At 42.4% G+C, this 19,757-nt stretch overlaps 1 protein-coding gene across 1 annotated transcript in view; it reads right to left on the bottom strand.

Moving 5' to 3' along the window:
• The window catches only part of LOC112069130 (integrin alpha-4), a 40,340-nt gene that overhangs the window by 19,966 nt on the left and 617 nt on the right, over positions 1-19,757 (bottom strand). Inside the window, 15 exon segments of the mRNA XM_070438421.1 lie at positions 1-5; positions 1,376-1,421; positions 1,839-1,871; positions 2,138-2,156; positions 3,194-3,284; positions 4,120-4,214; positions 4,856-4,964; positions 11,561-11,698; positions 13,465-13,527; positions 15,346-15,431; positions 16,434-16,563; positions 16,792-16,859; positions 17,196-17,325; positions 18,980-19,074; positions 19,440-19,555. The exon segment at positions 1-5 is cut by the window's left edge and continues 95 nt beyond it. Coding sequence (XP_070294522.1) covers positions 1-5; positions 1,376-1,421; positions 1,839-1,871; positions 2,138-2,156; positions 3,194-3,284; positions 4,120-4,214; positions 4,856-4,964; positions 11,561-11,698; positions 13,465-13,527; positions 15,346-15,431; positions 16,434-16,563; positions 16,792-16,859; positions 17,196-17,325; positions 18,980-19,074; positions 19,440-19,555 — 1,224 coding nt within the window.

Genomic DNA, 19,757 nt, shown 5'->3' with positions numbered 1-19,757 from the left:
GACCTCTTTCCTAAGGAAGACCTGGAAACACCTATCAGTGGTTACAGCTGTTGACCTCTTGACCCCTAAACTTTGAATTCTAAACCCTGACCTCTGACTCACCCTCATGAAGGCCTGGTGGGTGACGCAGGTCAGCTGGTCGTGTCTGCCTTGACTTGCCCTGTCGTAACGTTGGATGTCCCGTTGCCGTGGAAATGGAAGCGGGGAGGGAAAGACTCCTTGTGGTGTGTGTCGGCTGTCAGGTTATACTGCAGTTCTAGGAGGGGAGGGAGGAATTAAGGGAGAGAGGAGGGAGAGAGGAGGGAGGAAGGTAACAGTATTTAGTTTCAGAGAGTACCCAGAGTTCGTATAAACCAGGGCCACAGAAATACATAGACCTAGAAACCAACCTCACCCCAGCATCAACCTTGGCCCCAGCCTCTACCCCAGTCCCAGACTCAACCCAGCCCAGTCCCAGACTCAACCCCAGTCCCAGACTCAACCCCAGCCCCAGTCCCAGACTCAACCCCCAGCCCCAGAACTCAACCCCAGCCCCAGACTCAACCCCATCCCCAGCCCCAGACTCAAACCCAGCCCCAGACTCAACCCAGCCCCAGCCCAGACTCAACCCCAGTCCAGTCCCAGACTCAACCCCAACCCCAGTCCCAGACTCAACCCCCAGCCCCAGTCCCAAACTCAACCCCAGCCCAGTCCCAGACTCAACCCAGCCCCAGACTCAACCCCAGCCCAGACTCAACCCTAGCCCCAGTCCCAGCCCCACCCCCAGTGTATCTATCAGGACAGGGCTGTGCCAGAGTCTTCTTTCTGTAACGGACACTTTCACCAAAGGAATGCTCTGCATTCTTTTCAGGTTGGGTTAACATACTGGACCAACTGCCCCAGGCCTCAGGGACTAGTGATAATATGGAGAGACTGACAGAGATAAGGAAACAGAAAAGGGTTGTCTCGGACACAACCAGTCCAGGGCAGAGGTTTTCATCACTATTTCCTAAGAGACACAGGAGACTAGACATTGTACATTATACCATTTTACACATACAAACTAGTTGCATAATTATGCTCGCAGTACTATAGCACGTTGCGAAATTAGTTTTTGGTCACTATTAAGTACACACACTAGAACCAAAACTGGCGTTTGTTTGTTTAGTGCCACTGCTGTGTATATAACCTTCACTAATGTAACGATTAACACAGCGCAAATAGACCGGTTGGTTTCGCAGTGCAGGGCTAAGAGGGAGCCAGGGGCACAGAGAGAGGGTCTGCTCACCTATGAGTCCGTTGTAGCGTCGAGCGCGGACCCTAAAGCAGAACTGTCACGTTGATGCAGACAGCAGGAAGACCGTTGTCAAACACAGAGCTACAGAGCGGTTCACACTGACAGGCAGGGCATGGAGGCCTCAACCACTACCACCGGACGAGTCCTGTTGGAGGGCAACAACAACATATCAACATAAAATACAACAATAACAACACAAACACAGTAACCAAATCAAATTTTATTGGTCACATACAGATGGTATTGCAGATGGTATTCGCGGTGTAGCGAAATGCACCTGGACATCTACAATATGGTGGCTCTTTGGGCCAGGAGGACAAAAAAGATTCAAAACATACCAAAACGTAACAAAGAAGGCCTAAAATATGGTAGAAATATGGACCAGAACAGGTGCGAATTAGGTCAAAATCAATACATCTAAACCAGTTAAAGTAAAAAGTTCACCCCTATGAGTGAAAGTTGACCCTTTAACCTACATCTACGTGACATGTAACAATGCAGGAATTCCTGCTAATAGGTCAGTTATCTTGTGGATGTGTTTGACATTTCTCCATGGTCTTACCTCAGAACCACAGCGGAGTCCGAGAGGAAGGCCCTACCGCAAGTCTGTGGGTTACAGATGAAGATATCTTGAACACAACATTTCCTCCATACTCTATTTGTAAACCTGTTCTTCCTGCTGTACCCACAAGACTCTCTAGACTTTTTTAAAGCCCTAAGACAGTTTGTTCATCAAGTTAGAAGAGCTGGAGACATCAGTCTCATTTGTCATTCATTCAGTCATTTATTTATTCCTCCATTTATTCCTCCCATATCCTCCCATTGTAGATATATATAGCCCCACGCAGCTCTTCCTCCTGCGGAGCCCCCACCGCCACATCTGGAACATATTTACAGTCAGTCAGTCAGGGGTTAACTTAGGATGCATCTCAAATGGAACCCTATTCCCTAGTAGTGCACTATATATGCTTTTTTGGTCGCACACATCATTCAGTCATTTATTTATTCAGTCCACATCAGCCTGCAAATGTATGTACCCTGTTGAATACAGTAGTTACTAAGCATGCCAATCACTTTAAAAGGCTTTTCATAGGTAGGATATCTCAGTATAATCTGTACCAGTGCAATATTAAACTGGAAATCTTGTTTGGGGCATTTGCTATGTTTATTTGGCCGATTAATGCAACTCTGATCCCAGAACAGTGTACTGTAACAATGATCAGTATGTGCTCCCTAATACTAATCCAAACATCTCAACTCAACATCTCAACAGACTTTTTCAACAATTCCTGTTCTATCTTAACAAGATATCAACTGTACTCAGCTGATGTGATTTGTTTTTAGACAAGTATGTAATTCTTGCCCTTATGAATAAATCTATAGAAACTACTAACACATATAACACCAAATAATTTAAAAGAACGTTGGAGACAGACAGTACACAGTACTTTAACAATGTACTAGTTGAGAGGATGGCCAAACTAAAGAGTTGACTAACAGATAAGTCTAAGACACTCTGTCAGTGAGTCTACAGGATATCCTGTTTAGTTTACTGAGTGAGACTTGTGGAAGATGAGAACATGAGAAGCAGCAAGGGAGTAGGAAACTATGTGACCACCTAGTGATAGAAATTCCCACTGCCCAGTTTTCCCTGGGTAGCAACACACATTTATGCACGCCCGCATGCATACACGCACACATATTTCCCCATCCCCTGTCCTCAGTTCTGTTTCCACCACTGCCATATTTTGTGTTTTGACGACCTTACTAATTTAAGACACAGTGTGTGTGGCATCATAGCGGGACATTACAGTGTGTTCTGTTCTAGTCAGCAGTAGAGAAACAGAGACAGACTCCATCATTGTGCTGGAGGGAAGCACTCTACACAACAGTGACAGTCAGGAAAGGGAGCACTACCTTGGTAACCGTTTCCGTCAACATCGATGCCTCCGGAAACAGACTGGCCGAACATCTTTAACTCATTACCCAGAAGAGACCCGGTGATCCTCTGATGAAACAAGAACAGCTTGATTAGTCATACAGCTAACAATCCTCTGTACTGTACACACTTTATACACTACTGTTCACATAAGCACATGGATTTTGTGTTGTAGTTATGTGGTAGTAGAGTAGTGGCCTGAGGGCACACACTTAATGTGTGGTGAAATATGTTGTGAAAGGCAATGTAATGTTTTTTTAATTGAATATAACTGCCTTGATTTTTCTGGACCCCAGGAAGCATAGCTGCTCTCCCCCCTAATACAAGGAGCTTTGAGATGCAAGCAATGTAATCTCTCTATATTTGGATACACAGTAACTGCATTTTCTCCAAGGGGTTGTACTCCACATTGACAGAAATCTATTTACATACAGTATACAGTATAAATTGAGTTATCTTCATGGTATGTCTCACATGCTCAGACAGAGAAAAGAAGGGGACCAAACAGTTTTAGTAAATTGCAGCAATTCAGAGTCAGGAACTCTCTTCTGACTGTCTGGGAGCACACAGAAAAAAACAAAGGAACATTTGTCACAGCAGGATGAGGGAGAGCATTGGTCAGGGGGAGGAAGACCCTGACCCCCCTTTTTCTGTCACTCCCTCCTTCCTTCCTTCCTTCCCTCCCTCTCTTCTTTCCCTTCTTTCTTTCCTCCCTTTAATCTCCTGGCCCTAATAATTACTTGGAGAAGGGAGAACCTGACCCCCTCCTTCCCTCCCTTCAATCCCTGACAGCCCTACGCCCTCCCTTCCTAATTTTTCCTTCCTTCTTCCCTCCAAGTAATCTCCTGTTCCTGAAGCCTGCAGACAAACAGCAGCTGTGACATAGCCGTAGATGTGTACATACTTGAGAGTAGGTCTGAGAGATCCCTGTCTTCCTCCCATTGTAGATATATATAGCCCCACGCAGCTCTTCCTCCTGCGGAGCCCCCACCGCCACATCTGGAACATATTTACAGTCAGTCAGTCAGTCAGGGTTAACTTAGGATGCATCTCAAATGGAACCCTATTCCCTAGTAGTGCACTATATATGCTTTTTTGTCGCACGCATGACTTAACTTACAGGTTTACAAGAACATAATGCATAATGACCTAAATAACACCAGGCAGACCCCCACCACTCCTCTCAGACTGGCTGCACATGCTCTAACTATGGCTAGTCTACACTGAGACCTGCCACACTCTCTCTGTTGTGTGTGTGTGTGTGTGTGTGTTGTGTGTGTGTGTGTGTGTGGTGTGTGTGTGTGTGTGTGTGTGTGTGTGTGTGTGTGTGTGTGTGTTAAGGACTAGGATGGTGTAAGTGGCAGTTGAAGTACATTAAGGCCCTCTGATCAGCTTTGGGGATGTAGTTAGCTGGTTGGTGAGTGGTGATGCTCAGTGTGAGCGTGGCTGTTATATGATGTATGTCACTTACTCTAGTCTAGTTCCTCCTGAAAAAGATTGCTAATGTGTTTAACTAAAAGTGGGGGAGATTTGCTTGCGCAACAATAAGCACCCAATAATTAGAACAGCACCTACTCAGAATATCACATCATTAACATATAAATTGTTATGCATCTTGCTAAATAATGATTAAAACTCACCAGGAAAGCCATCGTCATCAATATCGCCCAGATCGGTTATGGTCTCCCCAAATCTTGCAGCATACGATTTGCTTCCAGCCAACTGAAACTCTGCTTCCTTCATATTAGCCTGGAAAATAAAATGTATTCACAGTTTTAAGATTCATTCTCTCCCTTCCCAGAGTAATTGCTTGTAGAAGAAAAAATAAGTAATTTGCTGATGTAGATATACAGTGAGGGAAAAAAGTATTTGATCCCCTGCCTGATTTTGTACGTTTGCCCACTGACAAAGAATAATCAGTCTATCATTTTAATGGTAGGTTTATTTGAACAGTGAGAGACAGAATAACAACAAAAAAATCCAGAAAAACGCATGTCAAAAATATTTCTAAGATTTGATTTTTAATGAGGGAAATAAGTATTTGACCCCCTCTCAATCAGAAAGATTTCTGGCTCACAGGTGTCTTTTATACAGGTAACGAGCTGAGATCAGGAGCACACTCTTAAAGGGAGTGCTCCTAATCTCAGCTTGTTACCTGTATAAAAGACACCTGTCCACAGAAGCAATCAATCAATCAGATTCCAAACTCTCCACCATGGCCAAGACCAAAGAGCTCTCCAAGGATGTCAGGGACAAGATTGTAGACCTACACAAGGCTGGAATGGGCTACAAGACCATCGCCAAGCAGCTTGGTGAGAAGGTGACAACAGTTGGTGCGATTATTCGCAAATGTCAGAAACACAAAAGAACTGTCAATCTCCCTCGGCCTGGGGCTCCATGCAAGATCTCACCTCGTGGAGTTGCAGTTATTTAGTCACTAGGTTGGTAATGAAGTTAGTCATGTCATTCAGAGTTGCCTAGTCCTTAGTGGAACACTGTAAATGTAGCAGGTATACTCTGGTTTAGTGTTCCGTAATACAAACTCATCAGTCATAGAAACAGCCCTCAAGTCCTGCTATCATTATGCTGGGTTGTTTTAGATCATCTGCCAGTGCAATATAGTATCTCCAGCCTCTTCCTGAATAGGAAATTACCATGAAAGGAAAATATATTTACTTCATGACCATATGCATTTCTATAGAAGTATCTGATTGTTCTGAAAGCTGCATAGGTAGTCTAGATGTTACTAGCCAATTATAAGAGCAACTTAATGTAAAGTGATACCATCATTGGTATTGAAAGGTGTTTGTTATAACAGTGCACACCACCAGTATTCTATGAGATGCTTAACTATGAGATGCTTAACTAACTACAGAGTTAAGTTGTGATGGTAAGAGTATGTGTGATATGTGATGTGAGGAAGTGCCTGTTGGTATGGTTCTGTTTTAACAAGTATCTGAGATGGCCAAGCTGTTCATGAGGGTGTACTTTGAATATCACACATACTTGTTTATGGAGACACAACACACTATAGAGCAGCCTCCAATTAGCCCCAGTTAGCACAGTGTCACAAAGTTAGCACAAGTTTACAGGCCGAAGCCTTCATTTGTTGACATTCAATCTATTAATAAACAGAATTTAAGGCAATTTTCAGGGACAGTGTTCCATATAACAGCCATGCACAGTTTAAAGTAAACATTTCAATAGGTAATGGGCCATCAAATTACTTTAGAACCAATGCAATTTGCAAAACATAATAACTGCACACTAATGTTTTCATGATAGGGTTGAAAGAAAGGTTGTCTCGCTCTCAATTAATTTTACCTAAATTAATCGCATCCGCTCTTGTCACCTCCTTCTCAAGCAACATTGGAGGAGAAAATCCAAGGTCCCTCCCCTCTGACCTTCTCCTCCAATGAATTTTGAGAAGGCAAGAAGAGGAATCAGGGAAATCAAAGTTGTCTGTTATGTACTGTATATTTTTATGTGAAAGGTGTTGTGTTGATTATGAAACTTTTAAGTATCATGCCTTTCTTAATTTCCTTTGAGGGCATACAAACAATCAAACAGTTGGACACGCCCAATCATTGAAGGGTTTTCTTTATTTTTACTATTTTCTACATTGTAGAATAATAGTGAAGACATCAAAACTATGAAATAACACATATGGAATCATGTAGTAACCAAAAGTGTTAAACAAATCAAAATATATTTTATATTTGAGATTCTTCAAAGTAGCCTCCCTTTGCCTTGATGACAGCTTTGCACACTCTTGGCATTCTCTCAACCTGCTTCACCTGGAATGCTTTTCCAACAGTCTTGAAGGAGTTCCCACATANTTTGCACACTCTTGGCATTCTCTCAACCTGCTTCACCTGGAATGCTTTTCCAACAGTCTTGAAGGAGTTCCCACATATGCAGAGCACTTGTTGGCTGCTTTTCCTTCACTCTGCGGTCCAACTCATCCCAAACCATCTCAAGTGGGTTGAGGTCGGGTGATTGTGAAGGCCAGGTCATCTGATGCAGCACTCCATCACTCTCCTTCTTGGTCAAATAGCGCTTACACAGTCTGGAGGTGTGTTTTGAATCATTGTCCGGTTGAAAAACAAATGATAGTCCCACTAAGCGCAAACCAGATGGGATGGCGTATTGCTGCAGAATTCTGTGGTAACCATGCTGGTTAAGTGTGCTCTGACTTCTAAATAAATCACTGACAGTATCACCAGCAAAGCACCCCCACACCATCACACCTCCTCCTCCATGCTTCATGATGGGAACCACACATGCGGAAATCATCCGTTCACCTACTCTGCGTCTCACAAACACACCCCGGTTGGAACCAAAAATCTCAAATTTGGACTCATCAGACCAAAGGACAGATTTCCACCAGTCTAATGTCCATTTCTCGTGTTTCTTAACCCAAGCCAGTCTCTTCTTATTATTGGTGTCCTTTAGTAGGGGTTTCTTTGCAGCAATTCGACCATGGAAGCCTGATTCACACAGTCTCCTCTGAACAGTTGATGTTGAGATGTGTCTGTTACTTCAACTCTGTGAAGCATTTATTTGGGCTGCAATTTCTGAGGCTGAACTTCTCCTCTGCAGCAGAGGTAACTTGATGGTTTTTGCGACTGCACTTGAAGAAACTTTCAAAGTTCTTGACATTTTCCAGATTGACTGACTTTCATATCTTCAAATAATGATGAACTGTCGTTTCTTTTGTCTTATTTGAGCTGCTCTTGCCGTAATATGGACTTGGTCTTTTACCAAATACGGCTGTCTTCTGTATACCACCCCTACCTTTTCACAACACAACTGATTGGCTCACACGCATTAAGAAGGAAAGAAAAGAAACTGGAAACCATATACCCTGAGGCTGCATTTATTCTAGCTGGGGATTTTAACAAAGCTAATCTGAGAACAAGGCTTCCTAAATTCTATCAGCATATCGAATGTGCGACACGAATTGGTAGCTTTCTGGACCCCTGCTACTCTAACTTCCACGATGCATACAAAGCCCTCCCCCACCCTCCCTTCGGCAAATCTGACCGCAACTCCATTTTGTTGCTCCCAGCCTATAGACAGAAACTAAAATAGGAAACGCCCGTGCTCAGGTATATCCAACGCTGCTCTGACCAATCGGATTCCACGCTTCAAGATTGCTTCGATCACATGGACTGGGATATGTTCCGGGTAGCCTCAGAAAACAACATTGACGTATACGCTGACTCTGTGAGCGAGTTTATTAGCAAGTGCATTGGTGATGATGTACACACTGTGAATATTAAAACCTTCCCTAACCAGAAATCGTGGATTGATGGCAGCATTCGAACAAAACTGAAAGCGCGAACCACCACTTTTAATCATGGCAAGGCGACTGGAAACATGACCGAATACAAACAGTGTAGCTAGTCCCTCTGCAAGGCAATCAAACAAGCAATGCGTCAGTATAGGGGTGGCAGGTAGCCTAGTGGTTAGCGCGTTGGACTAATAACCGAAAGGTTGCAACATCGAATCCCCGAGCTGACAAGGTAAAAAAATATTTTGTTCTGCCGCTGAACAAGGCAGTTAACCCACTGTTCCAAGGCAGTTAACCCACAGCTTCTATCTCAAGGCCATCAGACTGTTAAACAGCCATCACTAACATAGAGTGGCTGCTGCCAACATACAGACTAAAATCTCTGGCCATAAATGTAATAAATGGATTTAATAAAGGTATCACTAGTCACCTTAAATAACTCCCACTTTAATGTCCACTTTAATAATGTCTACATTACTCATCTCATATGTATATACTGTATTCTATACCATCTACTGTATCTTGCCTATGCCGCACGGCCATCGCTCATCCATATATTTTGTATGTACATATTGTTATTCAATCTTTACATTTGTGTGTAAAAGGTAGTCGTTGTGAATTTGTTAGATTACTGCACTGTCGGAACTAGAAGCACAAGCATTTCGCTACACTCGCATTCATTGAAAATAAGTATTTGTTCTTAACTGACTTGCCTAGTTAAATAAATAAAAACAAGAGACAAAGTAGAGTTGCAATTCAACAGCTCAAACACGAGACGTATGTGGCAGGGTCTACAGTCAATCATGGATTACAAAAAGTAAACCCGCCACGGACATCAACGTCTTGCTCCCAGACAAATTAAACAACTTCTTTGCTCGCTTAGAGGACAATACAGTGCCACTGATACGGCCCTCTACCAAAGCCTGTAGGCACTCCTTCACCGTGGCCAACGTGAGTAAAACATTTAAACGTGTTAACCCTCGCAAGGCTGCTGACCCAGACGGCATCCCCAGCCGCCTCCTCAGAGCTTGCGCAGACCAGCTGGCTGGTGTGTTTACGGACATATTCAATCAATCCCTATCCCAGTCTGATGTGCCCACATGCTTCAAGATGGTCACCATTGTTGCTGTTCCCAAGAAAGCTAAGGTAACTGAACAATATGACTATCGCCCCGTAGCACTCACTTCYGTCATCATGAAGTGCTTTGAGAGACTAGTCAAGGATCATATCACCTCCACCCTACCTGATACCCTAGACCCAGTCCAATTTGCTTACCACCCCAATAGGTCCACAGACGACGCAATCGCCATCACACTGCCCTATCCCATCTGGACAAGAGGAATAACTATGCAAGGAGGCTGTTCATGACTACAGCTCAGCATTTAACACCATAGTACCCTCCAAACTCGTCATCAAGCTTGAGACCCTGGGTCTCGACCACGCCCTGTGCAACTGGGTCCTGGACTTTCTGACGGGCCGCCCCCAGGTGGTAAGGATAGGATATAACATCTTCACCCCGCTGATCCTCAACACTGGGGCCCCACAAGGGTGCGATCTCAGCCCTCTCCTGTTCACCCATGACTGCGTGGCCATGCACGCCTCCAACTCAATCATCAAGTTTGCAGACGACACTACAGTAGTAGGCTTCATTACCAACAACGACGAGACGGCCTACAGGGAGGAGGTGAGGGCCCTCGGAGTGTGGTGTCAGGAATATAACCTCTCACTCAATGTCAACAAAACAAAGGATATGATCGTGGACTTCAGGAAACAGCAAAAGGAGCATCCCCCCATCCACATCGACCGGACAGTAGTGGAGAAGGTGGAAAGTTTTAAGTTCCTCGGCGTACACATCATGGACAAACTGAAATGGTCCACCCAGCGTGGTGAAGAAGGCACAACAGCGCCTCTTCAACCTCAGGGGGCTGAAGAAATTTGGCTTGTCACCTAAAACACTCACAAACTTTTACAGATGCACAATCGAGAGCATCCTGTCGGGCTTTATCACCGCTTGGTACGGCAACTGCTCTGCCCACAACTGCAAGGCTCTCCAGAGGGTAGTGCGGTCTGCACAACGCATCACCGGGGGCAAACTACCTGCCCTCCAGGACACCTACACCACCCGATGTCACAGGAAGGCCAAAAAGATCATCAAGGACAACAACCACCCGAGCCACTGCCTGTTCACCCCGCTATCATAAAGAAGGCCAGGTCAGTACAGGTGCATCAAAGCTGGGACCGAGAGTCTGAAAAACAGCTTCTATCTCAAGGCCATCAGACTGTTAAATAGCCATCACTAACATAGAGTGGCTGCTGCCAACATACAGACTAAAATCTCTGGCCATAAATGTAATAAATGGATTTAATAAAGGTATCACTAGTCACTTTAAATAACGCCACTTTAATGTCCACTTTAATAATGTCTACATTACTCATCTCATATGTATATACTGTATTCTATACCATCTACTGTATCTTGCCTATGCCGCACGGCCATCGCTCATCCATATATTTTTATGTACATATTGTTATTCATCCCTTTACATTTGTGTGTAAAAGGTAGTCGTTGTGAATTTGTTAGATTACTGCACTGTCGGAACTAGAAGCACAAGCATTTTGCTACACTCGCATTAACATCTGCTAACCATGTGTATGTGACCAATAAAAACGTGATTTGATTTGAAATTACACAAATACAATTTTAAAAAGGTACACCTGTTAATTGAAATGCATTCCAGGTGATTACCTCATGAAACTGGTTGAGATAATGCCAAGAGTGTGCAAAGCTGTCATCAAGGCAAAGGGTGGCTACTTTGAAGAATCTCAAATATAAAATATAAAATATATTTGTTTAACACTTTTTTGGTTACTACATGATTCCATATGTGTTATTTCATAGTTATTTAATAGTTTTGATGTCTTCACTATTATTCTAGATTGTAAAAAATAGTAAAAATAAAGAAAAACCCTGGAATGAGTAGGTGTGTTCAAACGTTTGACTGGTATTGAATTGAAGGAAAAACGAATCGGGAAAGATCCCAGTACTTACAGCTCCTTGGTTGATGTAGACATGGACTCGTCCCTCCTCTCTCATGGTGCTGTACATGGGAGCTCCTACCAGTAGATCAGACAGGCCATCTCCATTCAGGTCCACGGCACACACACTGGCACCAAAATACGAGCCCAGCTACAGTATAGGAAAGCAAGTTTTATGTCTATATAGTCAATCACATCAACCAAATGTATTTTTAAAGCCATTTTAGACATCAGTAGTTGCCACAAAGTGTTTTTGCAGTGAGGAGGTATGATCTAGTTCTGTGTCAAAATCAAGACATTAAGAACTGAGACATTAAAGACTGGTTTCCCAGACACAGATTAAACCTGGTCCTAGACTAAAGAGCATGTCCAATGGAGATTGGTCCCGCGTTGGTAGAGCAAGGTGCTTACACTGCCAGGGTTCCCATGGGGGACCAGTACGAGGGAAAATATATGTACTCACTAATGTAAGTCGCTCTGGATAAAAGAGGTTAACCTCTTGACGCTTTAAAAAAAAATAACGTTCCCAATGTAAACGGACTATTTCTCAGGTCCAGATCGTAGAATATGCATATCATTTACAGATTAGGATAGAAAACACTCAAAAGTTTCCAAAACTGTCAAAATATTGTCTGTGAGTATAACAAAACTCATTCTGCAGGCGAAAATCTAACCCGTAAGTGATTTGTTATTTTTTTAATCTGTGTTTCCTGGCCCGTCTTTCTTCCATTTAAAGGGGTATCAACCAGATTCCTTTTCCAATGGCTTCCTCAGGTTGTGACCAGGCTTTAGTTTCAGGCTTTTATTTTGGAAAATGAGCTAAATTCTTCAAAACTAGTCAGGTGTCCTCTGATTAGTTCCTGCGCGCGAGAGGGTAGCTCTCCATTTTCTTTTTCTCTCTTATTGAATAGGTTACGGTCCAGTTTAAATATTATCGATTATGTTTGTTAAAAACAACCTGAGGATTGATTATAAAAAACATTTGACATGTTTCTACGACCATTACGGATACTTTTTGGAATTTTCGTCGAACGGAACGAGGCTTTGGTTTTCTGAACATAACGCGCAACCCAAATGGCGTTTTTTTGTTATAAAAGTAATATTTATCGAACAAAAATAACATTTGTTGTGTAACTGGGAGTCTCGTGAGTGCAAACATCCGAAGATTATCAAAGGTAAGTGATTCATTTTATTGCTTTTCTGACTTTCGTGACAAAGCTAACCAAGCTAATATAAGGCTAACTGTTCTAGCATTGATTGATACACTCACAAAAGCTTAGATTGCTTTCGCTGCAAAGCATATTTTCAAAATCTGACACGATAGGTGGATTAACAACAAACTAAGCTGTGTTCTGGTATATTTCACTTGTGATTGCATGATTATAAATATTTTTAGTAATATTTTAGAATCTGATACGTTTGGGAATTTTCTGCCTTTCAGGACCGGAATGAGGCTGTAGTTTTCTGAACATAACGCGCAACCCAAATGGCGTTTTTTTGTTATAAAAGTAATATTTATCGAACAAAAATAACATTTATTGTGTAACTGGGAGTCTCGTGAGTGCAAACATCCGAAGATTATCAAAGGTAAGTGATTCATTTTATTGTTTTTCTGACTTTCGTGACTATGCTAATTTGGGGCTAGCTGTTCTAGCATTGATTGATACACTCACAAAAGCTTAGATTGCTTTCGCTGCAAAACATATTTTCAAAATTTGACACGATAGTTGGATTAACAACAAGCTAAGCTGTGTTTTGGTATATTTCACTTGTGATTGCATGATTATAAATATTTTTTGTAATATTTTGCGCCCTGCAATTCAGCGGTTGTTTAGGAAAATGATCCCGTAAAAGGGATCCGTAGCGCAGAGAAGTTAATGACTAAAATGTGAAAGATATATGGCTATTAATTTTCACCTTGCTTCCCTTGACTTCACCGATGATCTTCAGCATGTTTTCTTCAGCTCTGAATAGGTAGGCCTGGAGAAGAGGAGAAACAAGACCTGATCACATCAGGACCTAAAGCCAACTAAGGATGAGTACACAATGCATACACTACTTAGATTGTATCACAATACCCACACAGACATCATCTGCTTTCTACTGATGAAATATATTTAATCTATCATATTTAACACTCCTGTGGGGGATGCATTTGGTAAGGCCATTAAGAACTGAAGTTGGAGACTTTTATCTCCCTCAACAACTTTAAAAATCTGCTATCCGAGCAGCTAACCGATCGCTGCAGCTGTACATAGTCCATCTGTAAACTACCCACCCAATTTACCTACCTCACCCCCCATACTGCTTTATTTATTTACTTTTCTGCTCTTTTGCACACCAGTATCTCTTCTTGCACATGATCATCTGATGATTTATCACTCCAGTGTTAATCTGCTAAATTGTAATTATTCGATTTATTGCCTACCTCATGCCTTTTGCACACATTGTATATAGATTCTCTTTTTTTTTCTTTTTTTTTTCTACCATGTTATTGACTTGTTTATTGTTTACTCCATGTGTAACTCTGTGTTGTCTGTTCACACTGCTATGCTTTATCTTGGCCAGGTCGCAGTTGCAAATGAGAACTTGTTCTCAACTAGCCTACCTGGTTAAATAAAGGTGAAATAAAAAAATAAAATAAAAAAACTGGCAACTTGTACAGTAAAATAAACATGTAAATAACATTTCCTTCATAAAATGTGCACTGAATTGCCACATGACATAATGATTCCCCACTTCCTCTTTCTGCAGATAGATACATTAGTTTAGCAGACATACCAACTTATACATATAGCAGAAGCAGAGGTAACTACAGTATATGTCATCAATCTATCACTCATACAGTTACTTGCCCACATAGTATCTACCTGTCACGACTATCACCGAAGGTGGCTCCCCTTCCCGTTCGGGTGGCGCTCGGCAGTCGTCGTCACCGGTCTACTAGCTGCCACCGATCCCTTTTTTCCCTTTTCGTTTAGTTTGGTCTAATTGGTTTCACCTGTTCCTTGTTTGGGGTTTTGGGTGGGGTATTTAAGTTCAGTTGGCCCGCCTGTGTTTGTGTGGGCTTGTTTGCTGTTTTTGGTACAGGAGTGTCCTTTCATTTATTTTCCGATGATCAGCGTTGTACTATTTGGAGTGTTTTACGCCTGTGTTCGGCGTCACCCGCTTTCGCTGTGATTGTTTCCGGAATAAATGTTTTTTTTTCCGAATCCTGCTCTCTGCGCCTGACTCCACACCTATCACTCTTCGAAGCCTGACACTACCTTGATTGAATGCAGTGACTGTATGTCACTCTGGAAAAGGAGCTTCTGCTAAATTACTTAAATGGAAATATATTTACAACCAAATACTTTCAGCTATTTCAGAATAAAGGCCTTCTGCTTAAGTGCCATCAATCAACAGAGGGCCAATCATCACAAGATCTTACTATAGTAATGGACAGACCAGAGCAGCTAACACATGTTATGTGTCCCCCACATGTCACCCCCATAGGGCTCTGGTCAAAAGTAGTACACTATAGGGAATAGGGTGTCATGGTCTTTTTCAGCAGCACATATTTCATACATTTCACCAGCAGAAGGAGGAATGCCCGATGCATCATATATTTTGCATCAGCCTGGATGGTGATTTAAACACACATACTGCATTGTACTTACCGCTTTACTACCCCCTGCTTGTCAGTTCATACGAAACGAGCCGATACATGTGCAAGTGTTGGTACTGTGCTTTCTATCTACAGGCAGGTGATGGAGTGATGGGGGTAAAAGGAAAAACAGGAATTAAATTAACTCTTACTTTACCAGTCTGCCTGTGCTGGGGTGCACCTCCAACGATCTCTGTGGAGTCAGGGTGAAGGAAGTGGCCGGCGCCAACCGAGTAGCCTGGTGATGGAAACCCTACAACGTTAAAACTGCTTTGGGATCGGTGTCCCATCCACGGGACGTTTGAGCTAACGTAGGCTAATACGATTAGTATGAGGTTGTAAGTAACAAGAACATTTCCCAGGACATAGACATATCTGATATTGGCAGAAAGCTTAAATTCTTGTTAATCTAACTGCACTGTCCAATTTACAGTAGCTATTAGAACTTTTTTTGTATTCTATTTTACCAGTTTATTGTGTTATATTCTCCTATATTCCTTTCACATTTCCACAAACTTCAAAGTGTTTCCTTTCAAATAGTATCAAGAATATGCATATCCTTGCTTCAGGGCCTGAGCTACAGGCAGTTAGATTTGGGTATGTCATTTTAGGCAAAAATGTTTTAAAAAATGGGCGTATCCTTTTATTAATACAATGTCTGTACAACGTTAGTAAAACCTTAATACAACCTTGGTACAACCTTTAGTATAACCAACAACACAGGTAGAACCAGATGGTACTGGTTGAGATAAGAGCAACAAGCCACACTGTGACTGGCTTGATGAGAGAGAACAACATTCCTTTGATAAGAGCTTCAAAAAAGGGTTACATGACAGGTCTTTTCCATGCATAAAAGTATGTTCGAAAAATACGATTTTTGCCGGCACTAGTTCGGTTAAAAACACTGATATGGATCCCCTTGACAGAGAGACAACATCCTTATTTGCAGTAACTACAATTGAGCACATACTGAGCAATAGCTTGTGTGTGTGTGTGTGCTTATGTGTGTGTGTATGCACCTGACAATCAGCTTCCTGTTCACACACACAAAGCGTGTTCTCTCAACACACAAAGACACAGAAAAAGCATGCTTCCTCTTCAAATTCCATGACGTTACACTTCACTAACTCACAGAAAAACAAATGAGACGTGTGACAACAAGACAAGTTCTTCTGATTGTCTCCAACCATGTTATTATTAATGTACCTAATGTGCCATATGTTGTATTACATATATGTACCCAGATAACTGCCATAGAGGACAGTGCTGTCATCATCCACATAGGCAGACAGGACCATACTGGAGGTGTTGTAGACCAGAACAGACCCAGTCCAGTACGATGTCCCAGGGGCTCCCATTATTATCAAGTCCTGAAGAAAAACAACACAAAACATACATTATAGAATGGCAGTTTGTGATGTCTGTTTGGGATTTACTGTATGTTTGGGATTTTCTGTACGTGCTTGTATGTTTGTGACTTGTATTTCCAGCACAGGCTGTATTTCCAGCACAGGCTGTATTTCCAGCACAGGCTGTATTACCAGCACAGGCTTCACATAAACTATGGGTCTAAAAGAAATATCTAGATGAATGAATACCTCATTCAGAAAGTTGGATATTCCTGCTTGGCATGATCCGTAGTCTTCACCAAACTTCCGTTGATGATCTGGAAAGAGACACATGTAATTTCATTCAACCTCTCAGTGCAGATTAATTACAGGAGTGGCCTTGGTCATGATGAGAAAAAAACCATATGGATGTTTGTCCTGGGTTATTGACTGATTGATGTGTTGTGTATAGGCCACACTGGTAGGCCTACAGGTGATGGGTTAGGTTACTTTTCTGTGAGTATCTAGCTAGTCTCTGAAAAATAAAAACATGCAGACTGCATGCTCCCAATCATCTGAGAAGAAGCAATGTTTCAGCACTATGGAGTTATCTAGACAAGTCTCACAACAAGAAAAAGGTAGTTTTACAGGTACTAAACAGAAAGACGTTGTACCTTTATAGCATGGGATAAGTGGTTGAGACTGTTTGAGGTCAGCTTCGTATCTGTAGCAGACACCATGAGGCAGCTTGTTCTGATTGTCTTTCCTGGAATAGAACACGTTCTTCCAACGATGCCCACATGCCTGTGGAACGAGAAGCAGCACAGATGTTTTGGATGAAATGCAACTGTTTGAGCAACAATGGAATAAGCTACACACAAAACATGTCAACTTGATGGTTCTTCTAACAAGTGACATAATGCAAGCCCTGTACAGCAGCTATACTACATGACTGAAAGTATGTGGACACCTGCTCGTCGATCATATCATTCCAAAATCATGGGCATTAATATGGAGTTGCCCCCCATATGGAGTAACCCCCCACCACCTTGGTGCTATTATAGCCTCCAATCTTCTAGGAAGGCTGTCCACTAGATGTTGGAACATTGCTGGACTTGCTTCCATTCAGCCACAAGAACATTAGTGAGGTTGGGCACTGATGTTGGGCAAACAATTTCTGTATGGACCTCCCTTTGTGCACAGGGGCATTGTCATGCTGAAACAGGAAAGGGCCTTCCCCAAACTGTTGCCACAAAGTTGGAATCACAGAATCGTCTAGACTGTCATTGTATGCTGTAGCGTTAAGATTTCCCTTCACTGGAACTAATGGGCCTAGCTCGAACCATGAAAAACAGCCCCAGACCATTATTCACCAAACTTTACAATTGCCACTATGCATTCGGGCAGGTAGCGTTCTCCTGACATCCGCCAAACCCAGATTCGTCTGTCGGACTGCCAGATGGTGAAGCGTGATTCATCACTCCAGAGAGCGTGTTTCCACTGCTCCAGAGTCCAATGACAGCGAGCTTTACACCACTCCAGCCGACGCTTGGCATTGTGCGTGGTGATCTTTGGCTTCCGTGTGGCTGCCTGGCCATGGAAACCCATTTCATGAAGCTCCCGACAAACAGTTCTTGTGCTGACGTTGCTTCCAGATGCAGTTAGGATTTCGGTAGTGAGCGCTTTCTACGCTCTACGCATTTCAGCACTCAGCAGTCCCGCTCTGTAAGCTTGTGTGGCCTACCACTTCGCGGCTGAGCCGTTGTTGCTCCTAGACGTTTCCACTTCACAATAACAGCACTTACAGTTGACCAGGGCAGCTCTAGCAGAGCAGAAATTTGAGGAACTGACTTGTTGGAAATGTTGCATCCTATGACGGTGCCACATTGAAAGTCACTGAGCTCTTCAGTAAGGCCATTCTACTGCCAATGTTTGTCTATGGAGATTGCATGGCTGTGTGAACTATTTTTAATAAAACTGTCAGCAACGGAGGTGGCTGAAATAGCAGAATCCACTCATTTGAAGGGTGTCCACATACTTTTGAATATATATAGTGTAGTTTCCAAAATAACGGTCACCAACAATAGACTATAGGGCTAAACAAAACATGTACATGTTGTGGGTCTTCTAACTAGTGACATAGGTCTGATAGGGTTGCAAATGATGCTAGCCTTGTTTCTTATTTAAACTAAATTCACCAGATGTTGCCCATCTCATCATTTGATTTAGGTCTCAGAATGGGCACAAAGACTGTATATCACTGTACTGTTACATATCAATACATGGCCATCACTGGACTATTGAGAATGGGTTGTAACATGTGTGTACCCCTACTGGGACTAATTGACATACCAATACATGGCCATCACTGTAATGTGATAGCTGTGATATTTGTGATAGCTGCTGCTGTAAAAAGGGCTTTATAAATCTATTTGATTGAATGAGTCACTTAACATACCAATACATGGCCATCACTAGGCTGTCTAGACAGGCTGACTCCGAGCCACTGGTTGTCACTCTCAGAGAAGCAAGTCTTCCCACAACTGTCCACACCTGTAGTACACACACACACACACACACACACACACACACACACACACACACACACACACACACACACACACACACACACACACACACACACACACACACACACACACACACCACATGTAGAGAAAGAGAGAGAGTGAGAACAAGAGCAAGATATGAGAAGTTGCCATAACCAGTAATATTGCCTTATAAACCCTTCGATTAAAACATGAAGAAAAGTATTATGTTTTCTTATAATCCAATGTCAGTGAACGAATACCCCAAACCACCTTGGTCAAATAAACAGAACCACTTCATTTTTAACATGGAGGTTCCACATTCTTTCTTTGTAAAATTGAGTGGATATGCAATACATCAATAATACAAACCCGTTGATATTTGCTGACATTCTCTATTGCCTGAGAAGTTGCACTTATAAATTGCTCCTGGTTTTATAAGGGATGGATCGAATGTTGAATTCGCAACTGGAGCTCCGACTAATAACCTATAACAGACAATTATGGAAATCATCATCAGCCAACCATTCACTAACATTATAGTTTTACACACATCAATATCCCAACTGTGTGATTTTAAAAAAGATATACATTTCACACTCAAAAAGTTGTCAAACGGCAACTGGGCAGCCTAAATGGGCAGTTACTGGTCAAAGTTCATTGTGTTCATAGACTCCCTAATTAAAATGT

Source organism: Salvelinus sp. IW2-2015, unplaced genomic scaffold, assembly GCF_002910315.2.
Source record: "Salvelinus sp. IW2-2015 unplaced genomic scaffold, ASM291031v2 Un_scaffold912, whole genome shotgun sequence".
Taxonomy (NCBI): domain Eukaryota; kingdom Metazoa; phylum Chordata; class Actinopteri; order Salmoniformes; family Salmonidae; genus Salvelinus; species Salvelinus sp. IW2-2015.
Note: the sequence above shows the minus strand (reverse complement) of the source record. Positions and strands in the feature narration are given on the sequence as shown.